This window comes from Pyxicephalus adspersus, chromosome 1, assembly GCF_032062135.1.
Source record: "Pyxicephalus adspersus chromosome 1, UCB_Pads_2.0, whole genome shotgun sequence".
NCBI lineage: Eukaryota > Metazoa > Chordata > Amphibia > Anura > Pyxicephalidae > Pyxicephalus > Pyxicephalus adspersus.
Window position 1 is genome coordinate 51,311,506 of NC_092858.1, and position 13,685 is coordinate 51,325,190.

The window sequence follows — 13,685 nt, forward strand, 5'->3', positions numbered from 1 at the left end:
CCATCTCATCACTGTCCATATTTAAAAAAAAAAAAAAAAAAAACTGTGTCTGTGAAGATTATCTACAGTGTGTAATGATGTCATCGGCATTGGTGTGATAGCTGTGTGTGTGTAAAAGCTGCATGCCAAATACTGCAGCCTAACAACTCGCTGTGTTCAAACCTTTAGATCTCCTAAATCGTTGGTCGTAATGACTTGAAATTTTAAGGGTACCGTCATAGCAACTAGTAACCAATTTCTTTAAAGAATTTTAACAAATAGGGGTCACAAGTTTAAAAGATGTGAAAATTCAACATTGGGGTTGCCGTTTGAAAAGAGAGTATGTCTAAGAGCCCAAAATTGAAAATGCAAATTGTGGACCCCCAGGACACTTAATAATATGACTATGGACTTGAAAAGGGCTTAGTAGTATGTCAATGCTCTATAAATAAATACAAGTTATTATTAACGGGCTCAGACACCACAATTATTTGAATTTCTTCATTTCACATGGTAATGTAAATCGTGACACTTAAAATAGGTAGAACCAAGGATGACAGACTACATTTTCAAGAACCCCTGTGTGGTAGTGTAAACAATAATATAGATCACAGAGAATGGGTGGTGAGCATTCTTCTAGTAGACTAGAAGAGTAGACTTCTTCAATTTATAAAAATAGTATCTTGGATCAATTTAAGACTTAATTGCAGGCTTCCATCTTGTTAAGAACTTTGTTTTTGAAGTTGACAAATTGTATTGAGATGGTGTATGTTATATGATATTGATACGGTATAGGCTACGTACACACGTTAGATTTTTGTAGTTGCACTGTACACAATCCAGACTCTGGTCTGATACCAACCTTGAGACGATTTTTAAACGAAAATTATCTGACATGTGTACCTAGCCTTATGGTTACTTCCCCTTTTCCCTTCTGACCCTCCCTTTCCTTGGCCTTATCCTCTGCACTCCTACGGCAGTTCATTCCTTGTTGACTCTTATATTGTATTACAGCTGTATAATGCTGTGTTTTACCTTTTAGCGTTTTCAATAAACAAGGTTATAATAAATGTAAGACCTAATGTCACTAGCATAAAACCTACAAATCCATCTTATATATTGGTCTTGAATTTGTATTCCGTCCTTCTCTACTGTTGAACAAATTACAATTGATAACCTGTGAAAATGTGGATCATTTGAATTTTTTTTCACAACATACTTACAGCTTGGGAAGCAGTGCTGATATACTGCATCACCATATCTTTCTTTGTTGCAAAGTCTTTCTCTCGTAGTGGCGCTTTTCGATCTTCGTTTAAATTCATATCCTCCTAAAAAAACAAATGACAAAAAGCTTAGTTGGTGAAAAACAACAGTCCAAATTAGTTATGCATAGAAACAAAGAGTGTTTTCTGTTTTTGTGATATTTTTCTCTTAAACGGGATCAAGAGGGTGCAATAAACTCTAACTTTCTCCAACATTTGTTGAGAATCTCAACCTCTGCTTTCTTGTGTTCCTCCATTGCCAACAAAACAAATAAAATAAACATAATATTTGCAATTGCAACAATTTTATGGGAGAAGTGGTTCATTTTCTAACATAAATGCAAGGGTGAAATATTTTTGCCATGTTTCTATATATATCACACAAATATACAGCCTTTTGGCTGTATAATATACAAATAATACCCAAATAAACATGTTATATTTTAATTTTAAAATGAGAGCTGAAAAGGGGAAAACATTTATTTTAGGCTTAGTCTACACGTTTTCCCTAGCGTTTAACCTGAGGCTTTAAAAGCCCATGTTTATTACATGCATTACAATGGGCTAATCTACTCCTGGATGTTTCCTTAAGGCACGTTTACGAGCTTTATCTTAAACGTTGCTTGCAACATTTAAAACAATTAAAACGCAGGGTAAACACAGGAAAACGCCCCAAAACACGGGAAAACTTTTGAAACCGCTCTCATTGAATTCAATGGAGGCTTTTACAAGCGTTTTTAAGCTTTTTATGAAAGCTTCAATTGAAAACAATGGAGGCTTTTATAAGCGTTTTTAGCAGATCTCCACCACCCCACCCTGGGGAATGGGTACATGGGTACATAAAACCCCTTACCCATTCCCTGAAAGGGTTAAAATATGTGTAAAAAAATAGGAGGAGCCTTTAATGTATTTTATTAAATGTGTGTGTGTGTGTGTTTAAGTAACTAAACTTCACCTTTACCTTCACCTAAACTTCACCTCTAGTGCTTTGTGATTGGCTGAGAAAAAGGAAACCCTGAATACAGCTCAAGCATCATCATGAATTCCTTTTCCTCAGCCAATCAGGGAGCAGAGCAATCAGCAGAGCTCTCCTGATTACTCCTCCAGCCCTAGAGGAGCTGTGACTTGTGTTCTGTATCCAAGAACACATATTACAGGTCCTTTAGGGTTACACAAGCACACACACACATTTAATAAAATACTTTAATATTAAAAGCCTCGTCCTACTTTTTTACACATATTTTAACCCTTTTAGGGAATGAGTAAGGGGTTTTATGTTCCCCTGTACTAATTCCCTGAATGGGTTTAAAAGTAAAACTTTTATAAACACTTATGTAAAATTGCGGCAATTAGTGTCCATTAGTGGCAATTAGTCATAGGCGTTTAAAAAAGTTTTTTAGTGTTTTAAAGACAAGCTTTAAAACGCTTGTAAAAGTGCATAAAACGCATATAAACATGGTAGGAACGTTAACATTGGTATTAAAACCGTCCGTGTAGACCTAGCCTTAAATAGTATGGTGACTTGTATTAAGAGATACATTTGACAATAGTGGGTACTTTGTTAACAAAACAATATCACCAATATGCATCAGCATCTTGCATTAAAAAAAGAAAAAAAACACATACACACACACACACACACACACACACACACACACACAATGATCAATGAATCATAGAACACTGCACACTATACAACAAAATTCATATTACTGCTGCTGGAGACTAATCATTCTAACATACTGCTTGGAAAATGTCAGCTGTAAAAGAAGGTAGTTAAATTGTATCTGAAGGGTGGATTTCACTTTAATCTGCATGCACTGGCAATAAACTCAAAAGAAAAGATCAGAAATTCGAGGACAGAAAGCAGATTTTAGAAAAGGTCAATATATACGTGAGCATTTTGTGTTCTGTTTTGTATCCCACAACACTCCAGTCACGGAATGTTTCTCAATATCAAAACAAGTCCTGCTCATTTACCACGTTTGCTGAAATCAATATTTAATCCAAATTTATATCATACCCCTTAGAGAAATGATTACACTGACAATCTATGTAGACAATGGCACATAGTTGGATCTTATCCCTTAAAGGTATATAAGTATTCAAACAATGAAAACACTACAGTCACAGTGTATAAATAAAAAAGAAAAAAAAAATCTGTAATTCTGTATATCTGCTATAAATAAGACATCAGGCGGTGTCTGCTTAGCTCTCATCCTATTACACCCCTCTAGAACCATCTCATTTCAGGGCTGCTATTAAAAAAAAATAATTAGATTTCTGTTAACTAAATTAAATGCAAAAAAAAGGTGTCAGAGGAGAAAAATAAGTAATACTCTAGTGGGCTTTGAAAAAAAGAATAATGTTTTTCAAGATCTAACCCTTGAGAGTGCTCAATATCCAGCAATGGTTAAAGCGGACCAAAACTCAAAATTTAACTTGACATAAAAGGGTAGACAACCCTTTTATTAAAAAAAGAAAAAAAGGGGGGGGGAGTGCAGCACCTTTCCTTTTTGTCTTGATTACCATGGCAGGCAAGGCAGAATGGGAGCGCAAAGCCTCCCAAGACACCTATGTCACACATTCCAGGCGGTTCTTGGGTTGGATTGGAAACCTTTCTTCTATGGAAGAGAAAAAATTGCTGATCTCATGCATGCACAGTGAGATCGGTAATCTTTTTCCCTATCTACGTCACCCGATTTCATGCCTGCACAGTGTGAGATTGGGTGACATAGGAAGAAGAACCCGAAAGAAGAGAAAAGAAGATATGCGCCCGGCGTTTCCTTTGTGCTGGGCCAAAGGCGGGTACGGAGACGATGGGGATCTAAACAAAAAACTTTATTTCCCAACCGATCAACAGAATTAAAGGTAAGTGTATTTATTTTAATTTTGCATTTAGTTCCTCTTTAAGACTGAATTGCAGGTAGCCCGAGGACCAAAAAAGCAGAGCACCATAGCTAACATTTTGGCTAATACAATCTAACACTCTGTTAAATATAACCTGCCATAAGTATTACAGGAAATAAAAGTTATGTTATCTACAGATGTTCCAATTGCCAAAAAAAATTGAATGTATTAATAGGCATTGTTGGAACTTCTGTTACATGTGCCTAGGGGAACAGATGATGGGCAAAAGGCACCTTTAGAAAAGCCATAAAAAGTACAACGGTATCTAGTGCCTCAACCAACGCAAGAATACCTACACAAGGCAACCTCTATTGAAGGGGGTTAGTACTGGGTTTAAAGCACAAGGGCCTATGGCAGTCCAGTATTGTTTACAAAAAAAAATTAAGGCTTAAGTGTGAAAAAGGTGTAGCTGAGCAACCATCCAGCAGTATTTCTAAAACAGAAGCAGGTCTAGTTTGTGGGGTCTACTATACAAACTAGACAATTTGATTTTTTTTTTTATTTTTCATAAATAAACAGTACTTTGGGGACATTAAATTAAATACCATGTTTAAAAAAAAAAAAAAAAAGTTGAAGTTCGCCCTCCGTTTCATTAGGTTTTCAATACTTTTTTTTTCTTAATGTGTTTAATTGTACATCATCCATCCACCCAATATCCTATTATGTTTGTGTTCGTCTCCTAGTGACAAGAGACATGATTGTTTCTATCCACAGACACATCTCCCCTGGCAGTACCGCTATGAAGTCAGTAATTTCTTACTTTTTTGGAACCTTTATTTCCTAGTAGGTTTAGTATGCCATATATTGCCCCATTAAGGTTTTAGGGGTGAAAAGTTTGCCTCCCCAATTTTGTTTATATGCTATACACCTTTGATACAGGTCCTTTAGATTTATCCATTTTAAGCTGATGTTTGGCCTTTAGCAATTCATGTGGTGAAATGAATGCATCTTTAGCGCCTTTTGTTTTTATCACTATACACAGAGAGTTGAGGTTATCTTGTATATTGTCAGTTGAGAAATGAGAAATGTTTGATCTGCCTATTCCTGAGGATTTAAAAAAAAAAAAAAGTAACCTGTAAAAAAACCTGTAAGTGCTTTTTTAATATTTTTTTATGATATTGCTTGTTTATCAGCAAGTAATTTCTATTAGCATTCAATCTACTAGGTTAGACTACTTCTCATCGACATGTAAGCTTAAGCTCCCTTTTGACATATGATTATTTTTATGATGCCTCAGGTTAATGTTTATGCTTGTTGGAGATATTAATGAGGGATTTATTACACTCCTTATTGTTGGCCTATCCTTATTCATATTTTAACTAGAATCCTAATTTTATTTTTTATTAACAGCAGCATATTGCTCTAGATACAGATTTTGTTTTACATTTTCATTTTTAAAACTACTTGTTTAATCTATTTTCAATTAAATTCAAATTCTCTAATTGGTCTCTTATATTGCAGAACCTTTAAATAGAAATTTTCAGCTGATTCTATCTAAGCAGTGTCAGTTTGTAGGGTTTGTAGGCTTCTGTGGGGCATTTTACAGCATAATATGTCACCTGTTTATGAATTGGAATGCGTAACTTACGACAAACAATCCATTTAGCAATAAATAAGGAGCAACCAGGATAACCAAAGATGGTTTCACAGGGGAAAAAAAATTCACATAACTCAATTTTAATTATACTACTTTCAAATATTAAGTGATGTTACATTTTAGCAAGTCGACCATCTCCAGCTGGTAAAATAAAGAACATAATCATTACAGCATAAATTAGAAAAGTACAAAAGGAAGCCTGCTCCATTCATTTTATGTAATAAAATAATCTAAACACAGAAATCAGACTGTGACAAAATGCTACAATAGTGGAATATGCTTGTTTTGCACATTTACACAAGCTTCTATCATGTACTAAAATTACAATACATCACTTCACAAAGTCAGCTTCTCACAGTGTACATTATAACCTGCAGCAAGTTAGATAAAGCCTGACTTATTTCTCAGATAATTGGACATCTAGAATAATCTAGCCCTTTGCTTCTCGGCCTTAATGTCTCTGGACTCCACCCTTTCATTGAATCAGTCACAGAGGCTTACCATTGCTTCCATTATCAGAAAGCTACATATAGAACAATGCCAACTTCTCCATCATCTACCTGCATTCCAGAGATGTCACTGGAACTAAAATATGGCTTATAATGAGATGAGATGATGAGAAAGGTTTTATTTAAAGGGTTTTTATTTTATGTATGCTTATACATTCACTAAAGAAATACCTGTTACAACAACAGAATAGAACAAACAGAAGTGCAGTGTGCATGTGTAGGCCTATTTTGCAATACATTCAACACTGAACTATGCCCTTGGAAGCCTCCAGCTTCTAACGTATCATCATCATGTTACGTTAGAAGCCGGAAGCTTCTAATGTTACAGGGTAGATTTTTTTGATTGGCGGTGTTCTTTATGTTCTGACGAAGCCTTAGCGATTAAATTTTAGACGGTGATAGCCACACCTATCCCCCACTTGCACCTCTAATTTAGTTCACCTGTAACCACCCCCATTCCAGAGAAATTGGGGTTCAGGACTAGATGCCTCCAGCAATGTTTAACAGGGTAGAATTTTTTGATGGGCAGAAAAGTTGGGATTCAAAGTAGGGAAGGGGACAGGGTAGTGTAGTATGACATTTCCAGTTTTGTGACAGGTAGGTATAAATTTGGGGTTCGCACCTCCTTGCTATGTATGTCGCCCCATGGGGGTCCATAATTTGTTTGTTTATTTCGGGCTTCTAGACACACTTTTAAAACAGCAACCCTGATATTCAATGTCAACTATTTTTGTATAATTATGCAAGTTGTTAAAGGTGGAGAGATGAAAATAAGGATACTGCCAGCTATGAGGGTCCCCGGTGTACCCTATAAAATTCAAGTCAGTATGACATACTGTTTAGGAGATATAGAGATTTGTACTCGGAGATGTAAGGCTGCATGTCATGTTCTGCAGCATTCATACACAAACAGCTGTGAAATGTTCCCGACGATGATATCATTGTACACACCCCCTGGTAGACTTATTTCATGGGTAGATTTATTTGTTAGAACACCGGAAGGGGAATCCCTCGCCTGCGCAGTGTCTACGGGAGGAAGGGGATCCTCATCATGGGATCTACCATCAGGGGCCGAAGGGAGCCACAACAAGGAGGCTGAAGAGCTGCGGGTTCCGGACCCCTGCTCTAAAGGAAGAAAAAAAACGTATGTAATTGGGTAACATTTAAATTACTTTTATGTGACAAAACTATTTAGCTATATGCATCTCTGCTTCTTTGCATTTACTTTCATTATTATTATCCTTCTACAACTCTATTTTAACCTGGTACCAAGGAGGAGACTAACATATCATTTTATTTTCTTCAAAATGGAAGAATTGGCTTAGCTGAGAAAAATCTGCTAACTAAACCAATTGCCAGGGTGTTTGGAACAAGTCACACTCTAGCATTTCCAGGTTGCAGCAAAGCCTGCACAGCCCTACCAGACTCACAAACACGTCTATTGGCCAACAAGATGATGCAATCAAGTGATTGTTCAATAGAAATAGAGATTTGGAGGGGGGAAAGGGGCAAGCAGCAACTGAGAAATTTCTGCTGGGATTTAGTTGATTTAATTGTTGGACAGGAGATCAAACCTCCTGATAAGCTGCTGCTCCTGCCTGGTAGCTAGAGGTGCATTATTAGGTACTTGGATTTTTACCAATTCAAGTTTCAACCCAACAATAATCATTGAAAGGTGTAATTATGATGCCAGAGTCAGATAACAGCTGTCATGGTTCAGTACCCCGACTAGCCTAAGCACCGAAGCTCAATCAGGATCCAGTCCTTCTGTAGAGCCCGGTGTTTTCCCCAGAAATTTTTTTCAGCCGGGTGGGGGGAAACTATAGCCGGGTGGTAAAAAAAAAAAAAAGGGCGGGACTAGACACATGAAATTTGGAGCTCCTAGTTATTTATGCCATAGGTATCGAGTGACCCCTGCTATTGTGTCAGTGTTCTACTTGCCCCCTATACTTTGTTCCAACTTTCTAATGTCCGGCTTGTTAGAATGTACAAATTTTCTATTTTTTGTATTATGCCCCAACAGTCCAGTGCTGTGTATTTTATTCCAACTCCTTGGAGTTCCATGTTTTAATAATGTAATCCCTTGTAGTAGTGTAATATTGTGATCAATGTGGCTTAACAAATTGGGCTTAGTTCATATTACCAGTAAAAAAAATTAAAAAAATTAAAAAAAAATGCACCTCCTAAGTGACTACTTCTTGGCAACTGCTAGGCACCTGGGATTTGGTAACCTGTGATAACTGCTAGGCACCTGGAAAAGGTAACAGGCATTACCCATTAGTGCTGGGCTTTTCAGGACTAGCAGTTTTTCAACCAGCAGTGGTTCCTGGCGAGAGGAAAGTGAGGGGTAAACGCAGCAAATGCAAGCTTACTGCCAATGTGAATACAGCCTACCTTCAGATGTCACCTCCTAGCGTTATACCTAGATAACACAAAGAGCATCATGCATGTGATCGCAGATGGGGGCAGGACAGCCAGTGCCTCCTCTCTTCACTGTCAAAACAAAAACTTCATGTGAAATGTATCCACCCGCAGTATGATAGCTGTGTGTGTGTAAAGTCTGCTTGTCAGATTGGATTGAGTGTAAACATTAATAACCGGGCTCATTAGTTCATTTCAGTTTTGAAATTCTGCATTGAAGCTGCAATTACCCTGTCTTCATAATAAAATCTCCATGAAGACAATATTGTAAACAGGAAAATCAGAAATATGCTTTAGTCATTGAAAGAAGTCTTACCATCATTTTTTCAAACAGAGATAGAACTTCTTTTTCGGACAGCTGTTTAGGAGGAAAGTCTTCATGCTCAGATGACGTAGACCAGTCAGCAGAAGTGTTGTAGTTTTTTATGTGGTTAAAATTAGGCCGTTCTTTTTTACTTCCGGGAATTCGGATACTGGCAAATCTGTCCAACTGGAAATAATTATAGGTTAGTTTTTTTTATTTTTTTACAAATATAAGCTTAAAATATATTTTATATTTTAGTTTTTAATAGAAAAGGGTTACATTTCTTTTGAGTTGTCATTGCAGATTTTACCACACTTGCTGTATCTATGAAGCCTGTGCAAGAAATAAAAGTAAAGTTCAATACCAGGACATGAAGGGATGGGCAGCAATGAAGTCATTATCAGAAGTTTTAATCTTCTACTGATTCCTGCTTTACAGAAACTGAAAACAAATCTATCAAATATAAACAGTAGCCTAACAGAGGCCTCAACTCTGTCATATATGAAAAAAGCAAAGTCTGCAATCCAATGGAGGACGTGAGTGACCCCTCAAATATCCTACCCCAGTTAAATGGCGCTGAACAAATAAGCCATGGAGTGTCACAAAAACAATCAACCAATTAAACTCCTTTAATTACTGCTGCCTATTGACTAAAAAACATTCATGACCTTTTAGACCCTCTAAACTAAATTTACCATCATCTCCAGCTATGAAAGTCTGTGAACTAAGGTCTCACCCAATTTTAAAGCCTTTATCCTAAACCATCCTCATTCTATCCTGATGTGTTCAAACACTAAAGAATACCAGAAAAACGGAGGTATCATCAAGTATCAACAGCCACTATTTTGAAGTTGAATATCTTCATATCGCGATATCTGAGCCCTTAGGGGGGTACTCAAGTCCAAAATCCATTAACGTATTACCAATCCATCAACCACCTCCAGATAGTTAGCACAATGGTGCCGATTCACAGCAACTGAGGGATCAAGGTGGCACCAGAGGAACGGCTAAACAGAAATTCAAATCAGTAGCAGAATGCTCAGAAGAAACCTATAAGTGAATGTGTGAGTGTATGGTAACCACCCATTCCACATTTCAGTTAGAAGGCCTTTAGCTGTTTAGAAGGTCTTTAGCTGTTTAATCAAGGTTGCATACGCACTGTAAAGCCAGAACCTTCCCCAGAGAACACAAATGGGCAGGTTTGTACAGTGCTCATTCATTTAACTGTATGTCTGTATTCAGAGAGACACCGCCCACCGCCCTGAGCCTGCGACTCTGTATGGGAGGCATGGTCGGCAGCTCTAGCCGATGCGCCCCCCCAACGGGCACCAGCCAGAACCGCAGACCACTGGTTGGCGACTGCTGCTTTAGACATCGCTTTACAAGAACATTCTGATTCATGACAAGTATATGATAATTTATATTTACCCAGTGACAATTACATACAATAAACAAATATGAAAATGTACCTTAAAACACAGAAATTATTTTTAAAAGAAATTACAAAATGAATATCAAATTTATGTTTTACCAAAAACACCATGGCTTATACTTGCATCAACAAGCTACCCCTGACATCCACTGCCAAGTTTTAAAAATCAATCAACACAGAATACAAGAGATTTGTTAAGTGTGAAAAATCATGGCACTTTCACATGTGAATTGGGCTGTGGTGACATAACAGGTTACACATTCTCTCATTAATCTCCTTTTCTTCCAAGGTGGTCATCCCAACCGTCTTGGCCTTCAGATCCTGCAAACACCTATTAAATTATAATGGTCTTTCAAGTATGACAATCCTTCAAACACTTTTCTCTCATTAGATTTAGGTTCAGTTTTCCCCAGAAAAATATTGGATTTTTGAAGTAGCAACTGCTATCTAAACTGTTTAGATAACTGCTACAGATTCATGTTCAAAAACTCAACAATTTATCTGCAAACAAAAAAAAATAAAATCAATCAAATGTAAGAATTACAGTAAGAACTATAAAAATTTGAACACTGGCAGAGTTTACATAATTTTGGTTCTGTACATCAACAAAATAGAAATGAAACATTTGAGATGCAGTTGAATTACAGACTTTTGGCCTTATAATTTATTGGGTTAAATGAAAATATTGTTCAAAAAAGTTAGGAATTGGAGTAATTTTTATACACAATGCCAACATTTTAGGAGCTCAAATGTTTTTAGAAAAATTAATATAGTTGGAAATTAACATGTTCATTTTTAATACTTGCAGGATTTGAAGGCAATAGCTGTATATAGTCTTGAACCTATGGACATCACCAGATGCTAGGTCTTTACTGCAACTACAATCAGTTGCTGGCTGTTTGTGCGTGTTTCTATCTGAAGTTTGGTCATCAGCAACTGAAATGTGTGCTCGATTGGGTTGAGATCAGGTGACAGACTAGGCCATTGGTGAATCGTCTATTTCTTCACTTTTGCTGTATGTTTTGGGTCATTGCCCATATGTATTGTCAAGAGCAGCCTAATTTGGATGGAGGTGAGTGGACAGAATGTCTCTGTACACGTCAGAATTCATCTGGCTGCTTCTGTCCTTGGTCACATCATTAATAAATATTATTAACCGAATGATGGTAGACTTGGATATGGATAGGTTTAGCTCCTGGGGGTGTTACTCACTTCTTCACCTCGGAAATGATCCATTGCAGATTTTAACAAGTGAATTATTTTTCTCGGAATGTACCAAACTGTTCACTCTCAATATCCTGGCAATTTCTTGATGATCTTTTCTTGTTTTTCTCAGCCCACAGATGGACCATTTTACCTGCATCGAGAGCTTCTTTGACTAAATGTAGTAAAATCTTCCAAAAAGCAAACACACTTGGGATCAACTTCAGACCTCTTATCTGCTTAATTTAGGAAAAACGTGTAATGAAGGTTTGCAGTCAACTATCCAATAACTTTTGGTGCTTTGAACAGCAGGTAAAATTACAAAACTTGTGTGAGAGTGTCCAAATATTTGGACTGTGGCTCACCAAATGACTTAGGTGGTCTAAATAGACTCTGGGCAACAAACTGGGTTGGTGGTTACTAAGCGATTTTATTATGTCCTTAGACATACGCATCCCTAGGGATGCTTCTTGTTTATCTGGATTGAATTACAACCCAACGATTGAAAAAAATGGAATAGCGTTATCACTCTTGGGCAAGTCATCTCAAAATGATTGGCTTGGCTAAGCTGCTATACCCACTGCAGACGTGGCCCAACTGGCTTTTCAAGCATTCTTTGGAAAAGGGTATAACTGGGTTAGCGTCTTTCGCTACGCCTTCCCTCAGATACCTGGCATTTGATAAAGACAGGATGGGCTAGGACACTTAGGGTAATGCTGAGTGAGAACTAGTGGGAACTTAATTTCAAGACATTGCATAGGATACACCGGGCATTAAACTACTGGCCAAGTGCTGGTTGGATAGACAGAGACCTACTGCCTAAAATGTGAGGAGCCATCACGTAACTTGTTTCACCTATTATGGACCCACCCTGTGATACTATCTCACTGGCATATTGTGGACCCCCAAAAAAAAACACAGGCTGCACACCAAAAACTCATGACTAAGTCAAAGCTCTATTATCCCAGATTAACCAAACATTAAGACCCCATCAAGTTTTGGCCTTGACAAAGATTCAGAGTGTATGTTTTCCTCCTTTGTGCCTGGAAGTGGGGAGTTGACAGGACTAAAGCTTGCACCCATTGCTTGTTTTAAAGCAAATTTTGTTCCACTCTTCCTTACAAATTTGCTTCAGTTCATTGAGGTTTGTTGGTATTTTAAGGTTTTAGGTCTATTTATTGTTTGGACTTTGACAGGGCACAGTTTTTCCTGTTGTGTAACCCAATTTCAGCCAACCCCAGCTATCAAACAGATGGCTCCACATTTGATTCTACAATACTTTTATTAGTTCACAGTCCACCAAATGTCTGCAAGATACCCAGGACCTGTAGCTGCAAAACAATTCCAAACTCTCATCCTCTTCACCTCTGTGCTTCAGAGATAGCAAGAGATGATTGTCAAAAAACAAACAGCTTGTCAGCACAAACATGGCACCATACATTACATTTAAACATCCCCAACCCGGTCTTGTCTGTATTATCTGTGGTATTGTGGTATGCAAACAAGCCATGCTGCTATGTTCAATTTTAGCGATAAGGGTCTTTCCCCTGGCATCTTTTCTAAGGCTACGTACACACTTGCAATGGTTCTGGTCCGATAATCGGCTCAGGGCCGATATCAGACGAGAATCTGGTGTGTGTTCAGCGCCCCTCGTCCATATGACCGCCCTGGTAGATCCACGGATAATGGGCAACGAACGATCCTAATGGAAGTGAAGGGGGAGAGCGCGCAGCAGGGTGCCGCTCCATCGTTCTCCCCCTCCCCTCTCAATAGAGCAGAACGGTGCGGTACGTAAAGCACTCGTCCATGCATCGTGCAGTAGTTTGTCGTTAGAAAAGATCGTGAAGGATCTATTCCAACAACAATTATTGCACGTGTGTATGCAGCTTAAATAGGCCACATTTGATCTTTTTCCAATTGCATTTTCTGATCAAGTTTTTAGTATTTTTTTTAATGGAGTCTAAAAAAAATGCATTATATTCTTTCCCATTCTGATGGGTAGAAACAATTGCTTCTTCAAGCTCATTTCATGTAATGCCCCAACCAGTAAAATGCTAACACCTGCAGT

At 37.7% G+C, this 13,685-nt stretch overlaps 1 protein-coding gene across 1 annotated transcript in view; it reads right to left on the reverse strand.

Annotated features, from left to right (window-relative positions):
• The window catches only part of DIAPH3 (diaphanous related formin 3), a gene marked incomplete in the record, with an annotated part of 209,714 nt that overhangs the window by 169,521 nt on the left and 26,508 nt on the right, over positions 1 to 13,685 (reverse strand). The window contains 2 exon segments of the mRNA XM_072410484.1: positions 1,203 to 1,307; positions 8,995 to 9,168. Of these exon segments, the coding sequence (XP_072266585.1) occupies positions 1,203 to 1,307; positions 8,995 to 9,168 (279 nt within the window).